Source organism: Apodemus sylvaticus, chromosome 3, assembly GCF_947179515.1.
Source record: "Apodemus sylvaticus chromosome 3, mApoSyl1.1, whole genome shotgun sequence".
Classification (NCBI taxonomy): domain Eukaryota; kingdom Metazoa; phylum Chordata; class Mammalia; order Rodentia; family Muridae; genus Apodemus; species Apodemus sylvaticus.
Window position 1 is genome coordinate 136,926,643 of NC_067474.1, and position 23,109 is coordinate 136,949,751.

At 50.5% G+C, this 23,109-nt stretch overlaps 1 protein-coding gene across 1 annotated transcript; it reads left to right on the forward strand.

Moving 5' to 3' along the window:
* The first annotated feature begins 1,745 nt into the window (after positions 1-1,745).
* Nt5c1a (5'-nucleotidase, cytosolic IA) lies at positions 1,746-22,532 on the forward strand. The gene is made up of 6 exons (XM_052177268.1): positions 1,746-1,951; positions 8,624-8,791; positions 9,160-9,289; positions 12,449-12,571; positions 14,338-14,522; positions 16,424-22,532. The coding sequence occupies exons 1-6, from the start codon at positions 1,826-1,828 to the stop codon at positions 16,790-16,792; spliced, it is 1,101 nt and encodes a 366-aa protein (XP_052033228.1). The 5' UTR covers positions 1,746-1,825; the 3' UTR covers positions 16,793-22,532.
* The last annotated feature ends 577 nt before the right edge of the window (positions 22,533-23,109 follow it).

Genomic DNA, 23,109 nt, shown 5'->3' on the forward strand with positions numbered 1-23,109 from the left:
CTCATAGAGACTTCTCTGCCCACATCCTTCTGGTTTACATGGACTTTAACGACTCTGCAGAGGCTCATTTAGGCAGAAGGCTACACTTCATAGCATTCTCTGTCATACCTGAGACTGACCACCCAACCCCACATTCTAAAGAAAGGGAAATTTGAATTTCCCAGGTCATCTTTTCAAGCCAGACACAGATCCAAATTGCTGGGAATGGATTTCCTTTTACGTAAACAAAACTCTCTCTCTCTCTCTCTCTCTCTCTCACACACACACACACACACACACACACACACACACACACACACACCAATCCATCCAAATCTGGGAAAGGCTATGTCTAAACTTCCTTCCCTAATCTTATCATTATTTTTTAATTTCCCCTCTCTTTCTCCCGCGGGAGATATCTCTATTGACTCCAGATAAAGGGTGGGACCCAAAGGGATCCCACTGAGCCAGTGAGCTCACTCCGGCTGCTTACAGGTGTGTGGGTGAGCATTATTTACAGGAATCTGTGCAACTCTGGAAACCACATCACCAAAAAGCCCAGCATGGGTACTGACTCAGGAAAACTGAAACATCGGAGTTTCCTGTGTGACCTACACCACCAAAGGTGCCCTCCCTCTCCCAACAGAGGGTTACTTTGATATTTATATAACTAGAAGGGAACCCCAAGTCTTTAAAATTCCCTGGGCTTCCTGAGTCTTGTGCGTTTTTGGGTCCCAAAGCCTCCGAGGAGGAAATGTTTCAATTAGAAGGAAATCCCTACAGAACAAAGTTTACTTGGTTCCTTCTAGACATGGTGGAGGCTGGACAGAGCTCCACTCTGTCCCAGGTCCCAGGCAAAGGACACTCACTGCCGCCGCCGCCACCGCCGCAGTAGCCACCACCACCACCACCATCCTCAGTTAAACCACTGTTTTTCAGGCATCTCCAATCCATGTCTGAGAGATAGATGGCTGTGCCTTGAGGCAGATAGTTCAGAGCTCTGCACCAACGTGAATAATACCCTGAAATTCCAAATGCTAGGTTAAAATTCTTTGGACTCCAGACCCCATTCCTCCCTTCCCTTCCTCCGGCTACCTCACAACTGTAACCTCCGCCAAGTTCAGCACGAGGGACTTGGAAAGGCACGCCCTCTGCTGGCCAACAGGGAAGCCGACATGAACCCGGTTTCAGAGTCCCTTGGAATCACTGAGTCGCCCCTTAGGCGAACATAGCATCGCCTCAGATTCAAGAGCCCCTTCGTCTGTGTAACTGTGTCCCACACTTCCCCCTCCACGTAATGAGGCTTCCTGTTCTTGAACGGAGCTGTCCATCCAACACTTCGCCGGGTCCAAGGATAGACCGGAACTCGAAGAAAGGCAATGGCGCACACAGGGTCCGATGCTGGTATCTGATGGGGGTAAGGGACCTGTTAGTTTAGAGGAGGGTTTACCTATTCGTTTTCTGCTTCAGGAATTACCGCGTGAGGAGGGGGAAATGTTAGGTTTCCTCCTCTCTCGGTGCCCTTGAACTTCATCCCCACAACCCCAAATCCGCAATACTCTACAAGCCCGACTCCACACAGCCTGCCTCGGAAAGCAGACTGCACCTGCTCCCCATTTGCTTCAGACCTGGGTCGGTCGAGGAATCAGAGTTCCCCTAAACGCCAAGCGAGCGGCTTGGACCAGACGCTCCCCCACCCCCAGCGGGCGGGGCGGCCTCACTCGCACTCCCTCCCGGCCCTGCCTCTCCCACCCGGGACGCGCCTCCCTCCCGCAGCCAGTCCCGAGAGCTCCGCGTCCCCGCTGCTGTCTTCTACCGCCCGGCCGGATCGGATCCGAGTCGGAGCATGGAACCAGGGCAGCCCCGGGAAGCCCGCGAACCCGGGCCAGGGGCAGAGACCGCTGCGGCGCCGCGCTGCGAAGAAGCCAAGACTTTCTATGACAACCTCTCGCCCAAGAAGAAACCCAAATCGGTAAACGCAGGGCTTGGATTTGGGGGGACAGGGGAAGGGCCACTTCCAAGGAGGGGTCTCAAGCCCTCTGGGAAGGGACTTGTGGAGCCCCTCCCGAAGGTGACACGGCTCCTTCGCCCCAGAATGCACCCAGCATTTGGCTGGGGCTCCAGTTTATTTTGGGAGCTCTGCTGTAGTGGCAGTGCTCGCCCCCTCCCCCTGCCTCTATCCCGGGCTCAGGTTCTACTACAGAATACCCCTCCCCCATGCTGTCATCAGGAGCCTATCCCCTCCCGGCGCTGGCAGCCTGAGCGGGCGCGGACCGCACTTGTTGGCAGAGCTGGTCAGCAACCCCGGGTAGCAGCGCCTGGGCTCCATAACTCAATTCTGGAAACCCGGCTGCTCGATGATTCCATCTGTGCAACCAGCTCAGCTTCCAGATCCAAGCCTCGGCATTTGGCCTCTAACTGTAGACCCAGACCCCAAGCAATCAGGCCGCTCTCCCGGCATCTTAAAGAAACGGGTACAACTCCCAGGCTCTGAGCTCCCAACGCTGGGCTTTGCACCTTAGACGTTGCTTCTGATCTCAGTGGTGGCATCAGCCCTTTGCAACTTCACACAGAGGCAAGCATTCCTCTTCCTCTGGTAGGCAAGTTCATGATACCTTAGCGTCGTTCATGCCTCTCCGCCTTAGACCCAGGAACTCAAGCAAGGGATTGAGACTAGAAACTGACCTAGAGGCATTACACAAAGACCTCCAGTCTGACCTTAAGCATCCCACTGCTCCACTACAATGACTTTACTCAGGAGGCCACCCGCTCCACAGTCACCTCTAGACCTTAGCTCATCCTGGTGACAGAGATAGTAAGCTGTGGCCTGCCTGTCTCAGGAGTTTGTAGTGTGCCCACAGAGTCTCTAGAGATGGTGCATTCTCAGGTAAAAGATCCTACATGTTGTGGGAGCCCTGGGGAGGGGGTGACTGTCCCCAGGAAAGCTTGGGGAAATGGCTTTGGGGGCTGATCTTAAAGCTTCAGTGGGTGGGACCCCCTGGGAGAGCAGGGGCTGGGGGTGAGGTGGGGGGAGGGGGAGGGGGAGGGAACGAGTGAAAAGCAAGAAGCTGTCTTTGAAGTTCAAGACTTTGTTCAGAATTCAGAGGGAAATGCAGGACCACTGGGGGCAGTGTTACAAGGACTCAAAGGCTCCCAGCCCAGGGGCAGCTCTGACTGGAGTACTTTGTGAAAGCGCCCAGGCCTTATCTAGGGGGGCTGAGGCTTTCATCCTGGGTTCTGTGGAAGCCGGTGTCTTGGGCCATCTTCAGACCTGTGAATTCTTTCTTCTTAAAAAAAAAATACTTTAAATATTTAAAAAAAAAAAGCAGCTTTTCCCATGTTCAAGTATTTAGGGGCGCAAACTGGACTCTCTCAGAACTGTGCAGAAATATATAAATAAGTTGGCTGGACACTGAAGCTTCTTAGTCTGTGGTAAAGCCCTAACTCCTGCTTTCAAATGTATTGCCATCCAAACTGTTGGGGTTTTGTTGTTGTTTTGTTTGTTCGTGTTTTTAAAGATTTATTTATTTAATATATGTGAGTACATTGTCGATCTCTTCAGACACACCAGAAGAGGGCGTCAGATCCCATTACAGATGGTTGTGAGCCACCATGTGGTTGCTGGGAATTGAACTCAGGGCCTGTGGAAGAGCAGTCAGTGCTCTTAACCTCTGAGCCACCTCTCCAGCTCCCAAAGTGTTGTTTTACTGATTAGTTTTATAACAAATGCATCTATATAGGTGTGTAGATATAAGAGCTGAATTTTAAAATAGACTTACAGCAGTTATATATTTGGCTTACCCAGGTTGGGGGGTTCTGCCTAAGAATTCATTTGACTAAATGGTCAACCTACCTTTAAAAATATGAATATCATAATGGAACTGTTGCAGGATCCTCTTTTTTTTTTTTCATTCTTTAGCGGGGGGATTAACATGGTTCCACTTTCATTTTATGAAGATCACGTTGGGCTGTTTATCGGGTGGATTAAAAAGGGCGGGTCTGGCAGCAGTCATGCTAATGAGATAGCAAAGCTAGACTAATAATGTCTGGGCCTGGGAACGGGAAGGGGAGGCTGCTGGAAAACAGGAGAGAACCTTCAGTGTTCACACCCGCTTCCCCCGCGAACATCAGAGAACCAGGCCATGATCACTCATGACCCCTTCATCGGCCCTTGAACCCTGGTCTGATTAGGTGCCGTTCCCAGCTCCTGTCTTTCCTGCCGTAGCCCCTCCTCCCACGGGCTATTTTGGGGGTTGTGAGCCTCATGGGCTTCATTGGGGCCTGGCCTGGCCTCATTTTCATTCCCAAGAGCTTGAGTAAAATAGTTAACCTAGTGAAGGCCACCAGAGACCCTCACCTCTTGGGGTCAGAGGCTTCCACCCAGAGCTATCCGGTTCTTGTCTCTCCCAACCACCCCTCCTGTGTCCTTCCAGAAATAGCAGCTTCTTTGGCTACATTCATATCTTGAGTTCAATAGACAGATTATTGGTTTAAATAGGAGTTCCGCAGGAAGGCCAGTGGGGCTGGGCTACCCTCTGCTAATTCTTCTACCCTCACCGCCAAGCCATAGTGATCAGCCTAAATCCCAGAGAGCAGGCAAGACTATGGCTCCCTACAGCTCCGTACTCCCAAGCTGAGACCCTTGGTTGTTCTGACGCAGTCCCTAGCCTGGAATGGACTTTCTGATTTGGCTGCACACACAACTTGGACGCTAAGAAACCTGGGCAGGCACAAGAGGGTCAGTCTACAAGGGCTCAGCTTCTCCGGGCTCTGGACAGATCCTGTCACCTGTTTTTTCAGACCCACTTGGATGATGGACAACATACAGGGGCTGGTGTTCCTGAGGTCCACCTCGATTGTGTTGTAGCAGAGTGACTTGGATAGGAGACAGGATCCTGACCTGGGGACCATCATTTTTCAAGGGAAGAATATCCCACCATAAAACCTCAACAATATTAGGATACAATGCCTCTTGACATTTCTTCCAAACATGGAAAAGGAGGCTGGAATGTGTCCAGGCAAGTTGCTAAAGTAAAAGTTGGAGGCTTCTGGGAGGATCACATCAAGGAAACTTTATGTGGACAGAGGCCAAACTAGAGGCTAGATGTCACCTTGACAGGGTATTGTCTGAACAATACCCTGACCTTCTCTAACACTATTTCCTCATCTGTGAGAAGAAAGTAGACACTCCAGAGGCCAAGGCAGTCAAGACACTTTTCTTGCAATGGGAAGAAGTAGGATCTGAGAGTCTGGTTAGCTCACCTAAAGGAAAGCCGAGACCAGTCAGGGCTGTGGGACAGAAGGTGAAGAAGAGAACGTGAGGAACAGGGCGTTGGCTGGCTGCGTGGCCTGGATCCAGATTCAGAGCCGGCCTGAAGTGGATGGAGGAACATGGGTTCTCTGTCTCTGCAGGAATGACAGCTCCGTCCCTAAGGTGCCTCAGCGCTGATGGGGTTGCGAAATACCCAGCCAAGAGCACACTGGCCCACGGCTGGTCAGAAACTGGCTAAAGCATTGGGCTGAGCCTCAGAGGAGGGATGCCATCTTCTACTGGCCCTGCTGGTCTTCTGCACAGTCTTGGTTACAGTTAAAGGCTAAACACAAGCTGTGGTCAGCTACACAATGTTGTAGAAGTTTTTGTTTTTTTCCATTTCTATTCTGAGAGGCTGAGGCTTTATTGGCCATTATTTATGGGAGACTGCTTAAATTCATTAAAATGAAATCAATTTAGGAACCAGGAGATGGCTCTGTCGGTAAAGCGCCAGGCATACAAGCACCAGGAACCCAAGTTCGGCTCTCCAGCAGCTCCGTGAAAGCCGTGTGTGACGGGGTGCTCAAGCCGTGTGTGACGGGGTGCTCAAGCCGTGTGTGACGGGGTGCTCAACCAAGCAGGCAGAGACAGATCTCGGGAGCTCAGGGCTCACTGGCTAGCCAGTCTCACCAGTCAATGTGCTCCAAGCTTAACCAGAGACCCCGCCGAGAGAGATAGATAGATAGAGAGAGAGAGAGAGAGAGAGAGAGAGAGAGAGAGAGAGAGAGGAGAGGAATAGAAGGCACCTGACATTCACTTCTTGGCTCCACACACAAACACGCACTCACACACACACACCCATTTTTTTTTAAAGCAATTGAAATTAGAACTCAAGTCTTCAGTCATCGCCAGTCACATCTGAGGTTACTACACAGCCGCAGAGCACAGTTTACAGAACATTTCCTTAAAGTCCTGTCTTCTAGAGCTGCCCAGGCCACAGAGAGGTGCTGTCAGTGCGTTCCCTGAACACTCATACTCTGATTTTCCCAGAGACTAGGAAGGGTCCAGTGGCTGTCCTTGGCGGCGTGCTCCTCTCCTTAAAGGATACCATGAATATCTGCAGCATCACTCAGAGCTCCAATCGGCTGGAGCCGCATCATCCACAAGATTATCATGAGCAAGCAGAGTGTTAGGTCCACGTGTAAGTCTTGGCTTCAGTTTGAGACCCTCTCTTCTCACCTGTAAACTAGGGATCAGGACGCTAGGACTGTCCCATTCGCAAAGAGGTGGTGTCCATGAGTTTCCTGCACACCCATATTCTGATAACCCCCAGAAATCAATCAGGGTGCAGCTGCTGTCCATGGTGGCACACTCCTCATCTAAGCCTATGTAAGTCAGGTGTGTTGGTCCATTTGGGTTACTGTATCAAAGTATCGCACACTGGGCGAGTTATACTGTAAACCATACAGATGTCTTTCTTGTTGGGGAGGTTGGGTGTCCAAAATTAAGGAACCAAAAGACTGGGGTCCTCTTCCTCACTTAGAGGAGGCATTTTCTCACTGTGTCTTCACATGGCAGAATAGTCAAGGCAAACCCTGGTATCTTTTTTTTTTCCGAAGAAAAGCCCTAACCACCTCCAAAGATCATACCCTTTAGTGCTATCTCATTCAGGATCAGAGATCAACATGATATTCAGATATAGCAGCTGAGAGGGGCCCCTTTGAAACCCAGGCCCCTACCTGTCCTCTGGGACCATCTCCACTCTCCCCTGCCCTGGCCTCTGTTTGCTTTTGCGAAGGTTTCCAGTTTGTGTTCACCAATCCTTGTTATGACCGACAGGGCGACTGTGGTGGTGGTAACGGGCAGGCAGTGGCACGGACAAGAGACAACACCAGGCCAAACAGTTCCATGTGGGGTTTATTGGAGAGGGAATGGACAAGAATGGCAGCAGAAAGAAAGGGGGAAGGGGGGAGGTGCTACCCATATATATATGGATGATGATGTGGTCGCAGGTAAAGGCAAGCCCAGTGAACTCTGGGTACATGGTGGCTGCTGCCTTGGCAACAGGCCTATAGGTGCGCTGTCGTCTATGTGATGTCACAGGCATTGGAGGTCCTGATACCAACACTTGTAGCCTCTTCAAGGTCTTCCTCAAAGGCCTCCTCTCCCTCAATGACTTCTCCTGAAGGCCAGTCACCAAGAGAGACCTTGCCTCGACCTCCTGTGACTGATGCCTATCCTTTTGCCTAGGTTCTGTTTGCTTGTCTTCTCCCCCATCCTCTGATGAGCTCTGAGGACAGGAGTCATACCTTCCACCAAAACCCCTCCTCAGCAGAGCTGGGTGAGGGCAAACTCCATAGAGGAACCAACTGAAGCAGCATTCCAGGGCAAGAGCATGAGCTGACTGGACAGGGGGACAGGGTGCTTCCTAGATACCGCAGGCGAAAGGAGGGAGCACTGTGCTCAAGAGTCAGAGCGCAAGGGAACGGTGTGCAAAATGCAAAAACCATGAGCAAAGTGAGGTTGCGCAAAGCTGGGCAAGAGGAAACTGAGGGTAGAAAGGAAGGAGGGGTCTGTTGCAAAGGACTTCTTGCTCTGTAGGCAAGAAAGGCTGCTTGGTTCTGCAATGAAGAGATGAACTGTGATCATGTCTGCATTTTAGACAGATCCTCTGACAATTTGAAGAGGGTGACAGGTGATGATGAACTGGGCTGTGGAAGAGAAGAAAGAAGTGGGTAGATTCCAAGCATGGGTGGCGTAGACCTTTGGTCAATGAGGAAGCAAATGGGGAAGGAGGGGGGAGTGAAGGTTTGCTTCCCAGCTTCGGTTGTCTGATCATGAAGTGGTGATCTGGACCAATAGGTGTGGAGCTGGACATGAGATGGGGAAAGGGGAAGAGGCTGGGTTTGGGGGTGAGGGTGAGGGACTCTGCCCCAGGCACTGTAGGTTGGAGTGTCTGCTGGTTGACTGGGGCAGTTAGATATGCAAGTCTGGAGCTCAGGAAACAGATTCAGGCTGGAGATATTCTTTTCTTATATAATTACTCTTTCTGGGCACTAATTTCTTCCTGAGGGCATACAGCCCTTCTTTCATAATGGAAACCATTTGGGAGTCATCTCAGTGTGTCCATACTTTGGCTACATACCTTGTACTCATTTTTCTCTGATGTCCAAATGGCCAACAATATTGCAAGCTTCCCTAGGGCATGCCCCTCCTTCCCATCAAACTCCTAAATAGGGAACCTGTCTCCAGCAGGGTCCAGCCTGGAGTCTGCCTTTGCCTGAGCAGAGCCTCAGCCTTCCCCACATCCCAGGGTCCAGGAGGAGCTTGCACAGGTACACCTGGAGATGCAGTCTGAGTGACAGCCTGTCTTACTGTCCTTCCTTCCTACAGCCAAAGCCTCAGAACGCGGTCACCATCGCTGTGTCCTCCAGAGCCTTGTTCCGAATGGACGAGGAACAGAGGATCTACACAGAGCAGGGCGTAGAGGAGTATGTGCGATACCAGCTGGAGCACGAGAATGAGCCCTTCAGTCCCGGGCCCGCCTTCCCCTTTGTGAAGGTGAGGGGGCAGTTCCTGAAACCACCCACACAGTGCCTTTGTCAGAAGCTCTGCCTGGCAGAGGCAATCCCATGACTAAAGGACTGAGCATTTGGGGGAAGAGGCTCCCCTCCTCGGGACTAATGGAGCCCCAGGATGGGTAACCAGTTTGAGGAGCTATCCCTTCCATTTACCTTTAAGGAAGTACCTCCGTGTGGTGAACAACCCACCCGATGGTGGAAAATGTCATTAGCAGGTGGTGGTGTGTAGATCTCATTCCACCAAGCCGATCTTTAGCCTCCGCTCTCCTCCCTCACTGCACCCCTGGCCTCCGACTCTACTCATCGGTCGCTGGGACTCTCAACTGGAGTTTGCTGTCTCCCTTCCAGGCCCTGGAGGCTGTGAACAAGCGACTTCGGGAGTTGTACCCCGATAGTGAAGACATCTTTGACATTGTCCTCATGACCAACAACCATGCTCAAGTGGGAGTTCGCCTCATCAACAGCATCAACCATTATGGTAAGCATGGGACAGGTGAACTCAGGGTGCCTTACCAGACGCACTCCCTCAGGGAGGCCACACTGCTACAGGCTGGGTCAGGCTATCCTCACTGACATCCTGACCCCAGCCAGCAGTGTGCTGCTAACCTGGCTCTGTATTCCATTGCGTTGTAATTTTAACCCTGGTGGTTTAAAACTAATAAGGTTGGGGCTGCAGTCCAACTGACAGTGTTCTTGCCTGGCAGGCAGAAAGCCCTGGGCTCAGCCTCCAACACTGCATAAAAGCTAGCTATGTTAGTATAGTAGTGCATGCATGTAATACCCCCTCACTCAGGAGATGAGGCAGGAATTCAAAGTCTTCCTATGCTACTTAGTAAGTTCAAGGCCAGCCCGAGATAAGAGCCTGGTGTGGCTCAGTTGGTAGAGTGCTTGTCTGGCATGCATGAAACCCTGGGTTGGATCCCCAGCACTGAATTTAAAAAACAAATAGCGGGCTGGAGAGATGGCTTGTTGGTTAAGGGCACTGACTGCTCTTCCAGAGGTCCTGAGTTCAATTCCCAGCAACCACATGGTGGCTTATAAACCTCTGTAATAGGGTACAATGCCCTTTCTGGTGTGTCTGAAGACAGTGACAGTGTACTCACATACATATAAATAAATAAATATTTTTATCATAAAATGTTTTAACTTCCCTTTTCAATAAATGATAAAATAAATAAAAACATAAAAATAAAATAAAATAATTATTTAAAAAAAAGCCATGGTGGTATAAAACCTATAATCCCAGAACTATGGAGTCAGTGAAATGGAGGCAGAGGAATTAGTAGCCTAAGCACATGTTCAGATACCTGTGACCCTGTCTCAAAATACATACATACATACATACATACACACATGCACACATACATACATGTGTACATGTGTACATGCATACATGCATACATACATACAAGACTGTAATGCTGTGTGTCTGTGTGTCGTGATGCACAGCTTTAATCCAAGCCCTCCAGAGGCAGAGAAAGGTGGACATCGGAGTTCAAGGCCAGCTTGCCTTATAAAGTGAGATTCAGCCAAGGGCTACACAAAGAGAAACCTTGTCTAGAAAAAACACACACCAACAAAAACCCGTAAAAATAAAACAAACCAAACTGATTTGAAATGCTGCCAGTGTTGGGGATGCCGTCCCCAGCCAATTTCCGGCCACCCATGGTTGATCCACATAACCGGCTCATAAAATTCCTGAACACGCAATAACTGACTCTTAAAAACCGGCACAAGCCAGCTGCAGCCCTCCCTCGCTGGACAGGCCCCACTCCCTGTGTAGCTGGGAAAGGTGTTTACTGCCTCTGTGCCTCAGTTTCTCTCCCTGTGGGAGACTCGCAAGCTTCACAAGGCTACGAGCAGTTCGGAGGGAAAGGGTGCTTCTCTTTTTAGTCCAGTTGTGAATGAAAGTGCTGACTTCCTCAGAGCAAGCTTCCAGCGATGGAATACATTCTCGTTTCCAGGACGACTTAGAACCCCAGAGCAGAAAGGAAAACTGGACCTAGGAAGGCCAGAATCCAGGTCTTGGCTCTCTCTCTCTCTCTCTCTCTCTCTCTCTCTCTCTCTCTCTCTCTCTCTCTCTCTCTCTCTCTCTCTCGTGGGCTTGTGCTCTCCCAGCCCTTCTTTAGCAGGCTTGGACCTTTGTTGTCATCTGAAACTGAAGTTCTGGAAAGTCCAAATAGTTCCAGGCGTCCACGGGGACCAGACATGCACAGGGCGCAGAGATTCACATGCAGGGAAAACTCCCAAACACAAAATGTTTTATAAAAAGGGAAAATCGTGGGCTGGAGACGATGGCTCAGCAGTTAAGAGCCCTGACTGCTCTTCCAGAGGATCTGCGTCCACCTGGGCTCACTTCCCAGCACGCTCATTGCCAGCTCACAACTGTGTGTCACTCCAGTTCCAGGGAATCTGACACCTTCACACAGACAGACGTACATGCAAAACACCAACACACATAAAATAAAAGTAATGAAGTCATTTAAAAAATATAGGAGAAACCACCAACACCAACCCACCCATATTTACAAGATCTCATTTCAAGCAGCCAGCAACCCAGTTGTGTGCTTATTTTATTTTAATATACTTAATGTTGATGCAGGAGCTTACCATGTAGATCCTGAGGCCAGGCTAGCCTCAGACTTGAGAGCTGCTTGCCATAACCTTCCCAGCACTGGGCTTTCAGACACTGCAGACCTGTACTACCTTTTGCTCCTGCATCCTGAGTGCTGGGATCAAAAGCATGTGCCAATATATTTGACTTCACTACCTTTTGTAAAAACCAAAAATTTAACTCGTGCGCATATGTATGTGTCTGTGTATGCAGGCCACACCACTTTGCATGGGCCTTTGAAGGTCAGGCATCAGATCCCTTGGTGCCTGAGTTACAGTTATGAGGTGGTGTGTGGGTGCTGAGAACTGAACCCGGGTCTTCTGGAAGAGCAGCCAGTGCTTTGAACCACCGAGCCACCTCTCCAGCTCCTATTCACCCCTTTAAACATGTATTTCTTTATTTCTTTATGAAACCAGAGCCTCCGTAGGCTGTGTGGGTGTTCAATCACTGAGCTACACCCATTTCAAATCTCTGAACGTGAGGGTGATGTTGTTGATCTCTAACCAGCTGGGGGATAGGTGTTGATCAGGGAAAAGAGGCAGGGCGCCATGCTTGCCTGGGGCCTGGAGCACCACTGTGGGGTCAGATATTAACCCTTTTTGGTGTCCTGCTTAAGGGACTTAGGTGGTGATGGTAAATGAATGGCGTGACGACAGCAGTCACTTGTCAGCCAGCAACTATTGCCCAGCTTTTGCAGATTTGGGAGAAAGCTACCCAGGTTGGACTCTGATTGGCTCAGCACAGAGTCTGCCCCTGTCCAATCAGCTATGGCCAGAAAGATAGGGTCTCCAGTCCAGCTTCTGAAGTTGTATGATTCCCTGACTAGGCAGAGATGCTATGAGCCAGGCGTTTTCTCCCACTACGTGATCATCTTATTCCCTTGAAGGATGGACAGGCTTGGACAGGGGATGTTAGACTTAAACAGAGAGTCGCTCTGCTGTCACCACTCAGTTCAAGCGCAGAGAGGCCATTATGGAGCATAAAGTTTGACCCTGGCCTCATCAGGACCCTCTACCTCCACAGACCTGTTCATTGAGCGTTTCTGCATGACGGGTGGGAACAGCCCCATCTGCTACCTCAAGGCCTACCACACCAACCTCTACTTGTCAGCTGATGCCGACAAAGTGAGAGAAGCCATCGATGAGGGTAAGTCAGAATGGGGCGGGAGAACATGGGAACACCTCCCCACGCAGAAAGGGGTCCCAGTGGTGATAGCCTGCTGCCAGAGCTCTGAACTGGGGTTGCCAAGGTAACCACAGGGGAAAATATGCGAACCTTCCTATGATCTGTCTTGAAAAGTGAAAACAAAACCCTACCTCATCCTCTCACCCTCTCCCGCCCCGCAGTGCATGTTCATCAGCATCCCCTAGCCTCTGTTTCCATGGGAACTCCCCTTCCAGCCCAGAAAGCTACAGCTCTCTAAGATCCTTCTGAGCTGGTGGGAGTTCTGGTTCCTGTGTGGCCACAAAGCTTCTACCCATCACTGGGCCAATGAGAGGTGAATGGCCAACGGTAGCCCAGCCTGAGAGGTAAACTTTCAAAAACAGTCGGGGCTGGCCAGTGCTAAAATGAGATGAGGGGACTCTGTTACGAGTACCGGTAATGAGAAGTCCATTCCACGTGCCCATTCAAGGGGCAGTTTGGGGTGACAGCCATAGACTCAGTTCTGCCAATAGGAGCCACGGAGGAAGAAAGACTGGCTGCCCATTTGTCTGGACGCGTTCTTAGACTGAACTCTCAGGGTTTCTGCCAACTGCCCTCTTTTCCCGTCCATGTTGCCCCTTTGTCTGTGAGGCTTTGTATAACCAGGATCCAGAAGGCATTTCCCTAGACACATTATACCCTTCAGTTGAGATCTGGGGACTGGCTAACATATGGGTGTGCCTCTGCACATCTGGAATTTGACCTTTGCTCTAGGAGACAGGAGAGTGGTTGGGTGGATGTCTTGCTCAGAGCAGTGGGGCTTGGGTCGTCTTGTCATTAGGTTGATGGAGCTGAGAAGGTATATAGTCTGATACTCAGGACCTGGTCCTACCCTGGGCATACTTAGGCCAGTGCACCTGCTGTGAGACCTGTACTGCTAGCTCTTCCCAGAGCTCTGCAAAAGGCTACATCTGTGATCCTAGATTCCTACTGAGGAGCAGGATAGAAGTGGCCTTTGGAGAGATGAAGACTGCTGAGGGGATTCACCTGACTGTAGCCTGGAGCCTTGGTCCCTGGTGGGCATCCTTGCATCCCAGAGGAACCCCGGTTACAGAAAGTATAAATTCATTATCACATGTAGCGTATGCTGCCTCCCAGGACCACACACTATCTCACAGTCTGAACCACAGTGACTTCAATGCACCTGTGTGCTTGGTGGCTGTAGACAGGGTGTCCACATCTATCCACCCCTACTGCAACCTGAGAGCTCACTCTCATACAAACCTGAGAGAACCTGAATTTTACCTTGGTCCAGAGGAGGTATGTAAGTTGGAATCAATTTTGAGGCAGTGACCACACCTCCAGGCGTGCTTCCCTATCTGTTCTCCAAACAGAACAGTGGCATAGGAGTTCTGTGCTTCCAGCCAGAACTGTAGTTTAGACGGTCCACACCAGCATGGTCTTCAGTGTTACTCAAATACCCTTATGCTAGCTGATAAACAGCTCTTCAGGGTCCATCCCAAGGATGCCTCTAGAGCTCTGCACAAAGATGATATTAATGAGGTATCCTTTAGACACTGACAGGGATGCTCCCAGTGCTACCTCAGAGCTATACCGGCTGCCTATTATGGCCAGTGTCCATGCACTACCAATTTCAAAATGCTTTCAATGAGTCCTTGATAGGCTTGCTGTTAGTCCTGGAGGGATAAGGACAGCATGGGATACCTTCTGTGCCAAGGCTCAGACTACATTCACCTCTCTCTGCCCAGGGATTGCAGCTGCCACCATCTTCAGCCCCAGCAAGGATGTGGTTGTGTCCCAGAGTCAGCTCCGCGTGGCCTTCGATGGGGACGCAGTACTCTTCTCCGATGAGTCAGAGCGCATCGTCAAGGCCCATGGGCTGGACAGATTCTTTGAACATGAGAGGACCCATGAGAACAAACCTTTGGCACAGGTGCTGCACATTCCCAGAACCCCTGAGTAACCCCTCCTTCCCCGGAACCTGAACTGGCCTGAATCCAGGGCCAAACCCAGGCTAAGTCCACACATCCACCAGGTCCTCTTACTAAGAGCCACACCTTCTCTTTCCTTGGTTTTTCAAGTTAGAGTTTCTTTGTGTAGCCTTGGCTGTCCTGGAACTTGCTTTGTAGACCAGGCTGGCCTTGAACCCAGCTGTCCTAGAACTTGCTTTGTAGACCAAACTAGTCTTGAACTCAGAGATCCACCTCCTTCTGCCTCCTGAGTTCTAAACCTCATCTCCCTCACTTGGCTCCTTACTCCTTTCATTGAGACTTCACCCCTTCACTAAGTCTCACCTTCTCACACAAGTGCCATTTTCTCCCCCCGCCTTGGGGTCCCCAGAATCTCTCCAAGCACCTCACCACAGCCTCTCCTGCCTCCCTGCTGTATTCCTCCAAGCACCTCACTCAGCCTCTTCTGCCTCCCTGCTGTATTCCTCCAAACCCCTTTCTAAGGTCTCCATTGCCTCTCAGAAGCCCCCATGCTCCATTCTGAGACTTGAACCCTCTTGGAAACTCCCACTCCTCAAAAATCTCACACACACACACACACACACACACACACACACACACACCTTTTATTCCATTGTCCTTTCCGTGTGACCTTCAGCCTCTCTTGGGATACCCTTCTGAGTAAGGCCCTATCCCGCCGGAAGCTTCCTGTTTCCTTCACTAGGAGACAAGAACAATTCCCTATTGCACCATCATAGGGGCCCAGGACTGTGGCCCCCTTGGGCCACCTCATGTCATGCCTCAGTGGCTCAGGGACCCTCACCTGCTCTTCTGCTTCTCAGTGACTCTCTGAGAATGTCTTGGAACTTGATAGAAATTCCCTGGCCGGGCGGTGGTGGTGCACACCTGTAATCCCAGTACTCTGGGAGGCAGAGGCAGGCAGATTTCTGAGTTTGAGGCCAGCCTGGTCTACAGTGTGAGTTCTAGGACAGTCAGGGCTATATAAAGAAACTCTGTCTCAAAAATCCAAAAAACCAAAACAACAACAACAAAAAAAAAAAACCACCAAAAAAAAAAAAGAAAGAAAGAAAAGGAAAGGAAAGAAAAAAGAAAAGAAAAAGAAAAGAAAAGAAAGAAATTCCCTGTGGGTGGAGCAGTGGGATTCCCCAGCTCTGCTGGGAACTCCGATTTGAGCTTTTATAGAAACGTAGGTACCCAGAACAGGACACTTCCCCGCTAAGAGGTTAATAGAGACCCAGAAGAACACTGCTTACTTCAGGTTACCTGGCTAGGAAAATCCCCAAGACCAGCAGCCTACTTCCCTGGCTTCCGATTGCTTTGGGAATGAGCTACATTCTGCACCTCCCAGTTCTTTCTTCACACACCCTCAGGAGTTTCATGGTTGTGGGCACTTTCCCACCCCAGAGCTTGAGCCCAACACCCTGAGCCACTTATGCGTCCGTCCACAGTCAGGCTCATTATTCAGTGGTTACATCTGGCCCAGATGTTCACAGAATCTGTTGTGATTGGCAGGCACCCATGCCATCATTACTAGCTCGTTCTAACTGCTTCTTTGCTGATGAGCACAGAAGACCGCGCTTACAGAGCTGAAGGATAAATGCGGCTGGAGACATGAATGGATATCCATAGCAACAGTTGCCCTGGTTATGGTCCTTCTCACACAGCCCCAGTCACATTAAGACAGACCCCGGCCTAAGGTACCTACAGCCCTGTATGCACATAGGAGCCAGAACAGGCAAACCAAAACTACCAAAGGATTTAGGGATTTCCCACCCTAAGAGCCAATCACCGGTTCTTTAGGATGAAAGGGAAAATGTTTAGGAGAGGTGACTGAATCAGCCTTTCCGTCTCCTTGTCTCTATAGGGCCCCCTAAAGGGCTTCCTGGAAGCACTGGGTAGACTGCAAAAGAAATTCTACTCCAAAGGCTTGCGGCTGGAGTGCCCGATTCGCACTTATTTGGTGACAGCGCGCAGTGCAGCCAGTTCTGGAGCCCGGGCCCTCAAGACCCTGCGCAGCTGGGGCCTGGAGACGGATGAGGCCTTATTCCTAGCCGGAGCACCCAAGGGCCCCCTTCTTGAGAAGATCCGTCCACACATCTTCTTTGATGACCAGATGTTCCACGTGGCTGGAGCTCAGGAGATGGGCACCGTGGCGGCCCACGTGCCTTATGGTGTGGCTCAGAATCCCCGGCGGGCCGCCGCGGCCGCTAAGCAGTCACTAGGCGCACAGTAGCCGAGCCACCTTGCTCCAGGCGCCTGTCACACTTCTGAACCTCTTCCGGTGAACTTTTCTGGCTCCACCCTCCTGCATGACGCCGTCATCCCTCCGCGCCAGGTACTCTTAGAAAGCTACGACGACAGAGCCAGAAGTCTTGAAATCCCTCGAAATGGGAAATGTGTACAGTGCTGCACACAGGCTCTGTGTGTGTTTTCCCATGGTTTAGAAACCACACGCTGACCTTTTGCTTGCTGTGATTTGCTAACCTGAGCCATGGAAAGCTGCTACGTGGAAGGTTTGTCTGAAGAAGGGAGGAAAAGTTGTCCACATGCAAGTTCTCCTGTAGCCAGCAGGGGGCACTGCAGGCTCTCCCTGGAGAAGGCTTTAGCGGTTTACCAACTCTCGAGGTTTCCTTTGCCTTCAGCTTTTAGGCAAAGTTCAGTTAGTCCTGTCTGCCCGTGTCCTCACCTCGGTCCTGGGTCTGCCGGTCACTTCCACCTGCCATGCTGTAAGGAAGTTCTCCTAGCAGAGAAAGAACTCTAGTCCCAAATTTGGAGAAAGCATAGGCTCTGAAGCAAGTCGTTGTCCAGGCTGAAGCTGAGGTGTAGGTGTTACAGAAGTGGGAAGTGTCAGGACTGTTCTGAAAGCAAAGATGCTAGGGAAGTGATAGCTCAGAGAGGAGCGAGCTGAACTTGTACCAGCACGATTCTGTTGTGGATAGTGAAGAGAAGCCAGTCAGAGCTACCCTGGAAGCGATAAACTGCCATTGGGTGCTGTGCAAAGGATTCTGGGATGAGATGACCTCCCTGAGAGGTACCAGCGATTACTCCATCTCATGAATCTCTGTAGCCCTTTCTTCCCCACATGATGAGTGATGGTCCATCTCCTCTTTTGCTAAGCAGCCCTGGCACTCAGAAGGGTGGAAGAGTGGATGGTTGGTCCCCTTTGAAGACAAGAAGGGGCAAGCAGACATGATTGTGCGCACTGATTGCCTGGCTCCCACAGAGACTTCAGCAATGATGGAAGCCAGAAGCATCATCAGAGGGCCAGGAGCTGAGGAGGGCCCGAGGAGAGGGGCCTGGAGGTAGGGTGAAGGGCATCCGGGGACTCTAACCTCTGCCCTTCTGGGCATTTGAATCGGGATCTGAATGAGTGCATGCCCTGGGCAGTGTGTCCCAGGGTGACAGCTGCAGGAAGGAGGAAAAAGAAGATGCAAGGACTCCCGGATATGAGCACCAGCTTGGGCCAGAAGAGAAACCCTGGGCCAGGCTTGCGCTGCCGTCTCTGTGGCATGCAGATGCTATTCCTGGAAGGGATGTGAGGTTGGCACCCACCACAGCTGCTTTACGGAGCCACTGGAATTATTGCAGCCAGTAGGGCATGTGGCAAAGGTATCTTTACACACGGTTGTGCTCATCATTTTAACCAGGACATCAGAGGAGGCCTCGAAGCAGAACAAAGTCTGTAAGGGGGTTCCTGTGCTACTGGCACCCCACGCCTGGCCAGAGATGCTGTATGACTGAGAGCATGCGCAGAGACAGGAAACGGGGGAAGAGAGGAGGTTCAGCCTGCAGGCATTCTCCATCTTCACTGGATCACACTACAGCCCCTGGAAGGTCTCAGCCGAGGCTCACAGTGGTCACAAGAAGCTTATAAGGATGTGCAGAGTGGAGGCTCACAGACTGTCCTTAGGTTGTCCAGTCAGAAAAGACATGCGTACTGTGAAGACAGCACTGGGTGTTGTTGAATTCGGGATCTGGGATGCATGCCCAGGGCCCGGTCATGAAGGCTGCAAACCCTCCCAGGTTTCCTAGGTAACGGGCATGGTGCCGTGCCAGAGCAAGAAGATAAGGTGCAGTGAAGGGCTGTGGCTTTCATTGGAGCCACTGTTGATAGCACCGTGCGGAACGGTCCAAATTCTATTATTGAAACCGCAGATGAGCATCTCAAGCCCAGACAAAAGCTTCTGGAGCTGGAACAACAGACCAGAAGTCCTGAGGGCAGGCTCTTGCTGTCTGACTGCAACCAGACAGTCCTCCTGGTGGCCTCGGGAGCCGAAGAGGGGCCTGGCAGCATGAAGCTTTATGTGTTGTGTTACCAGGAGATTTACTGAGCGAAGAAGCCCCGGGCAAAGCCTTAGAAGGCAGCACTGGGGTGGAGGAGCCCCGCCCCCAGAACACTGGACCCCTTTAGCTGGAAGCGCTGCATCCCTAGGTCTGGCAGAGCACTCCTCCTAGAAAGTGCTTGCCAACAGAATTCCAGGCCCAGTGGAACTGTCACTCAGCAGAACAGTAGCTCTGTTTGTTATTAAGTGTGGAGACTGCTAAGATTACTCCAGAACTCCCTGCAGGGGAGGGAGATGTAGCTGGGCATCTGGCTCAGTCGGTAGAGCGCTTGCCTACTGAATCCAAAAGCCTGGATTCAACTAAACAGCAATCAATACTTAGGGTAGGCGGGATGGCGCACACACCTATACTTCCAATGCCAGAGAGATGAAGGCAGGAGGAATCGAAAGGCCAAGGTCAGCTGCGCAGCTAGTCCGGATTACATGAGACCCCATCACAAAAAGAAGGAAGCAAACTTTCCCCTACATGATGGCCCAGCTGCATTCGTGAAAATGTAGCAGAATATGCTAGAAAGAAAATAGAAGCTAGCATGATGTTCAAATCCAAAATGGACTTGATGTCACACCTCTATTTAATCAGTGAGTATCCTTGCAGTCAAAGCAATGATCAGAATATCAAATTGGCAAATAGCTCTGCCCAAGTCCCTGGGTATCCCTTGGTAGCATCAGCTGCCTACACCCCACTGCTGGAAATGCATCTTACAGTAATCCAGCCTGCCTGTGGATGTGCCCGTACCGTGGCCCATGTCTACTCCCTTGAGGTATCCAGACCATACAGATTTGGGGAACTACCATAACTTGCTCAGTTACCCAGCTAGCAGATGTCAGTGCTGGGACAACCAAGTCACGCTCACAACGGAATGTTCCAGAATCCACTACAAATATGGCAAGCTGTCCTATCTACTGTCATAGTTGAAGTCATCATCCCATCATAGTCCCCCTTACATATCCCAGGCGTGGCCCCAGATTCTGCAGGAGCGTTTCAGGCAGCCTGTCCTAGCTGGGGGTGGCATGAGTGTTGGAACCTTGTTTACCCTTGAGGACCATCGCTTTACAGCAGGCATGGCATGGTCTTTGATGCTCCTTCGCTGATCTGGTGGTACGACGCCAAGGAGGCCAGCGTCTCACCTGTCTCCAGCAGAAGATGATGATGAGAAAGAGGAAGATGAGGATGAGGATGACCACTGGCCTCATGGCTGGCAATTTCTCTGAAAAGGGTACCTGTGACAGTGTCCTGGGTTCTATCGACCCTTAAGACAAGGCGCAGAAACCTCTCCTGCCAGTAGGTGACACTGCAGGCTGGCGCTCAGCTGTGCCTGTGGTTTATTTTTCTCTCCTACTAAGCTCCTGATTATTGTGCAGGACTCTGGCAGCCAAAAGGGACTTCAGGTGCTGTGACAACGTTCATGAAGCATCTCTGTATGATGAGCTGATGACTCTCACCAAAAACCACTGTGATGGTGCGTATGGAGAAATATTTATGAATGCGTGCCTCTGTACAGACTGAGTATGTGTTTATAGGCGTGACAGCTCGTATTTCTCTGCTGATGATCTGCTGATGGCTCTGTGTGCACAAGTGTGTCTGTGTCTCTGTGTATCACGCACACTTGCAAGCTTGGCGTGTGTACAGATGGTTCTGTTATTTGGGAATCCTGGGGTGACCAGCATCACTCCTGGGGGTTCTCGTCATCTCGTGGGCATTGCATGTTCATCGCCTGCGGCCCCCCAGGCCAGGCCTCTCAGCCTTCCTCTCTCTAGCTTTCTGCTTCTGTTCCACTTCTGTTGCCTCTGACCTCTCTGTCTCCTACCCCTCCAGCTCTGCGGCTTTGGGGAGGAAGTGGCAGAATCTGCCTCCACTGATCAATCTCCACACATCTTTTCCCTCCTCCCAACAGTGCCCGGGTTAATACGGTCCAATTAGGGGCTATCTTATGGCCACCGATGGGAAAGCTGACTTCCTTCTGGGCCTCCTGCTCTTGCCAAACAAGCTTTACCTCTGACCTTGACTGGGAAGTGTCTCCCTGACGCCCCCCACCTCACCCCCACCCAGAGACTTTAGTGATTGAATGAATCATGTTTGCAAAATTAGAGCTTCTCTAAGATGAATCAAAACTCTGCAGACCCGTGTCTCACACTCCTGGACAAGACTGAATATGCCGTCGTGACTGTCTGCCGCTGCTCAAGGGTAGGCCTGTAGCTGACATTGATCACAAAGTCGCCAAGTTGCAAACACACTATGTGGGTCAGGGGCCACAAACCTGTGTCTACAGGAACCGCACAGGAAACAGGCACAAAGGGCACTGGGCAAGGTCTTGAGAAGAAAAATAGCACTGAGAATCCAGCATACCCCTGCTATGTAGGAATTTGGGCTGGTGGGCCCTGGTGTTCCATCTTTTTTTGTTTTGTTTTGTTTTGTTTTCTGAGAAATTAGAAATCTGAACTTTCAATTATTGGCAACCACTTCAAGTTTAGAAAACACTGTACAGGTCAAAAGAAGCTTATGTTGTTAGCCAAATCCACCCTTCCAATCTCCAGTTTGCTCATCTGGCCACAGCCCAGTGAATTGGGACTTTTAGACCCAAGTTACTCAGAATGGAAGGGACATTACTCTCAGAATCACAGCTTGGGGGTTTAAGAGACCTTAGAGATGCCGTAAAATGTCCCTGGTGTTTTAAGTACTTGGGTACAAGCTGGAAGTGCACACCTGTTATCCCAGCACTAAAGAACCTGAGATTGGAGGATGCTAAATTCAAGGCCACCCTGGCCTACATATCAAGACTATATATATCAAAAAGCAAACAAACGTGAATGATGCTGGATATGGTTGGCGGTGCACGCCTTTAATCCCAGCACTTCTGAGACAGAAGTAGATGGATCTCTGTGAATTCAAGGCCAGCCTGTTTTACTTAGCAAGCTCTGAGATAGTCAACACAACACAGAGAGGCCTTGTTTTAAAAATAAAACAAGCCGGGGAGTGGCGTTCCACACCTTTAATCCCAGCCCTTGGGAGGCAGAAGCAGGAGAATCTCTGAATTCAAGGCCAGCCAGAGTCTCACTCTGTCTCAGATATACAGAGTGAGTTCCAGGAAGCCCAGGGCTATGCAGAGAAACCCTGTCTTGAAAACAACAAAAGTAAAAATAAAACAAAATAAAAACTAAATGAATGGACACAGACTTTATTTTTAAAATACACACCTATAAACATAACTTGCAATTTCCTCTTTCAACAGTGTAGGAGTAAACACTACTTAGGACAAGATCAAGGGCAAGCCCACCCCTAACAATGGCCCCTGCCTGTCCCTGTTCTCTGCCGCCAGGGCTCCTTCTCCTGACCCATCTGCTTGCTGTTTGGCATAAATCCCAAGAGCCTCCTTGGAGAGCTAGAGCAGTGCCCCCTTGTCTGTGTGACATCCTTACCTGGGACAAGAATGGGCACACACTCCTTTCTAGGCAGTGCTCCGTAGCCTGCTCTCAGCACGTGGTAGGGGAAGGGGGGCTGCTCTGTCCACTCCCTTCCTGGTCATGTGGCAAAGGATGCTACCTGCTTATCACTGTGAGTCCCTTCCCTCATGCTCACCCTAAGCCTTCGTTGTACAAGGGCTTCTGCTTCTTAAAAGCCATTCAAATAAATAGCCATTCAAATATATTTATGTTGTCTTGTTTTCTTCCTTTTCTTTCTTTCCTTTTTTTTTTTTTTTAAGGTTCATTATAAGTGAATCCAGAAGAGTTGGTATAAGTCCTAAGAAATCTAGTTATGTCATCATTTTGGGACAAGTCTTACAGGTGCTCACCAAGTTCTGTCCCAGCACTGTGGGACAGTTTTCTGAGTTACTCAGGGAACTGGAGTTACAGGAAGTTGTGAGCTGCTGTGGGGTGCTGGGAATAGAAATTGGATTGTCTGGAAGAATGCACTTAACTTCTCTCTAGCAACACCCTCTCTCTCTCTCTCTCTCTCTCTCTCTCTCTCTCTGTGTGTGTGTGTGTGTGTGTGTGTGTGTGTTTATATGTGTGTGGTGGTGTTTCGTTTTGTTTTTAAGATTTATTTATTTCATGTATGTGAGTACATTGTCGCTGTCCTCACACACACCAGAAGAGGGCATTGAATCCCATTACAGATGACTGTGAGCCACCATGTGGTTGCTGGGAAGCAAACTCAGGACCTCTGGAAGGGCAGTCAGTGCTCTTAACCTCCGAGCCATCTTCAGCC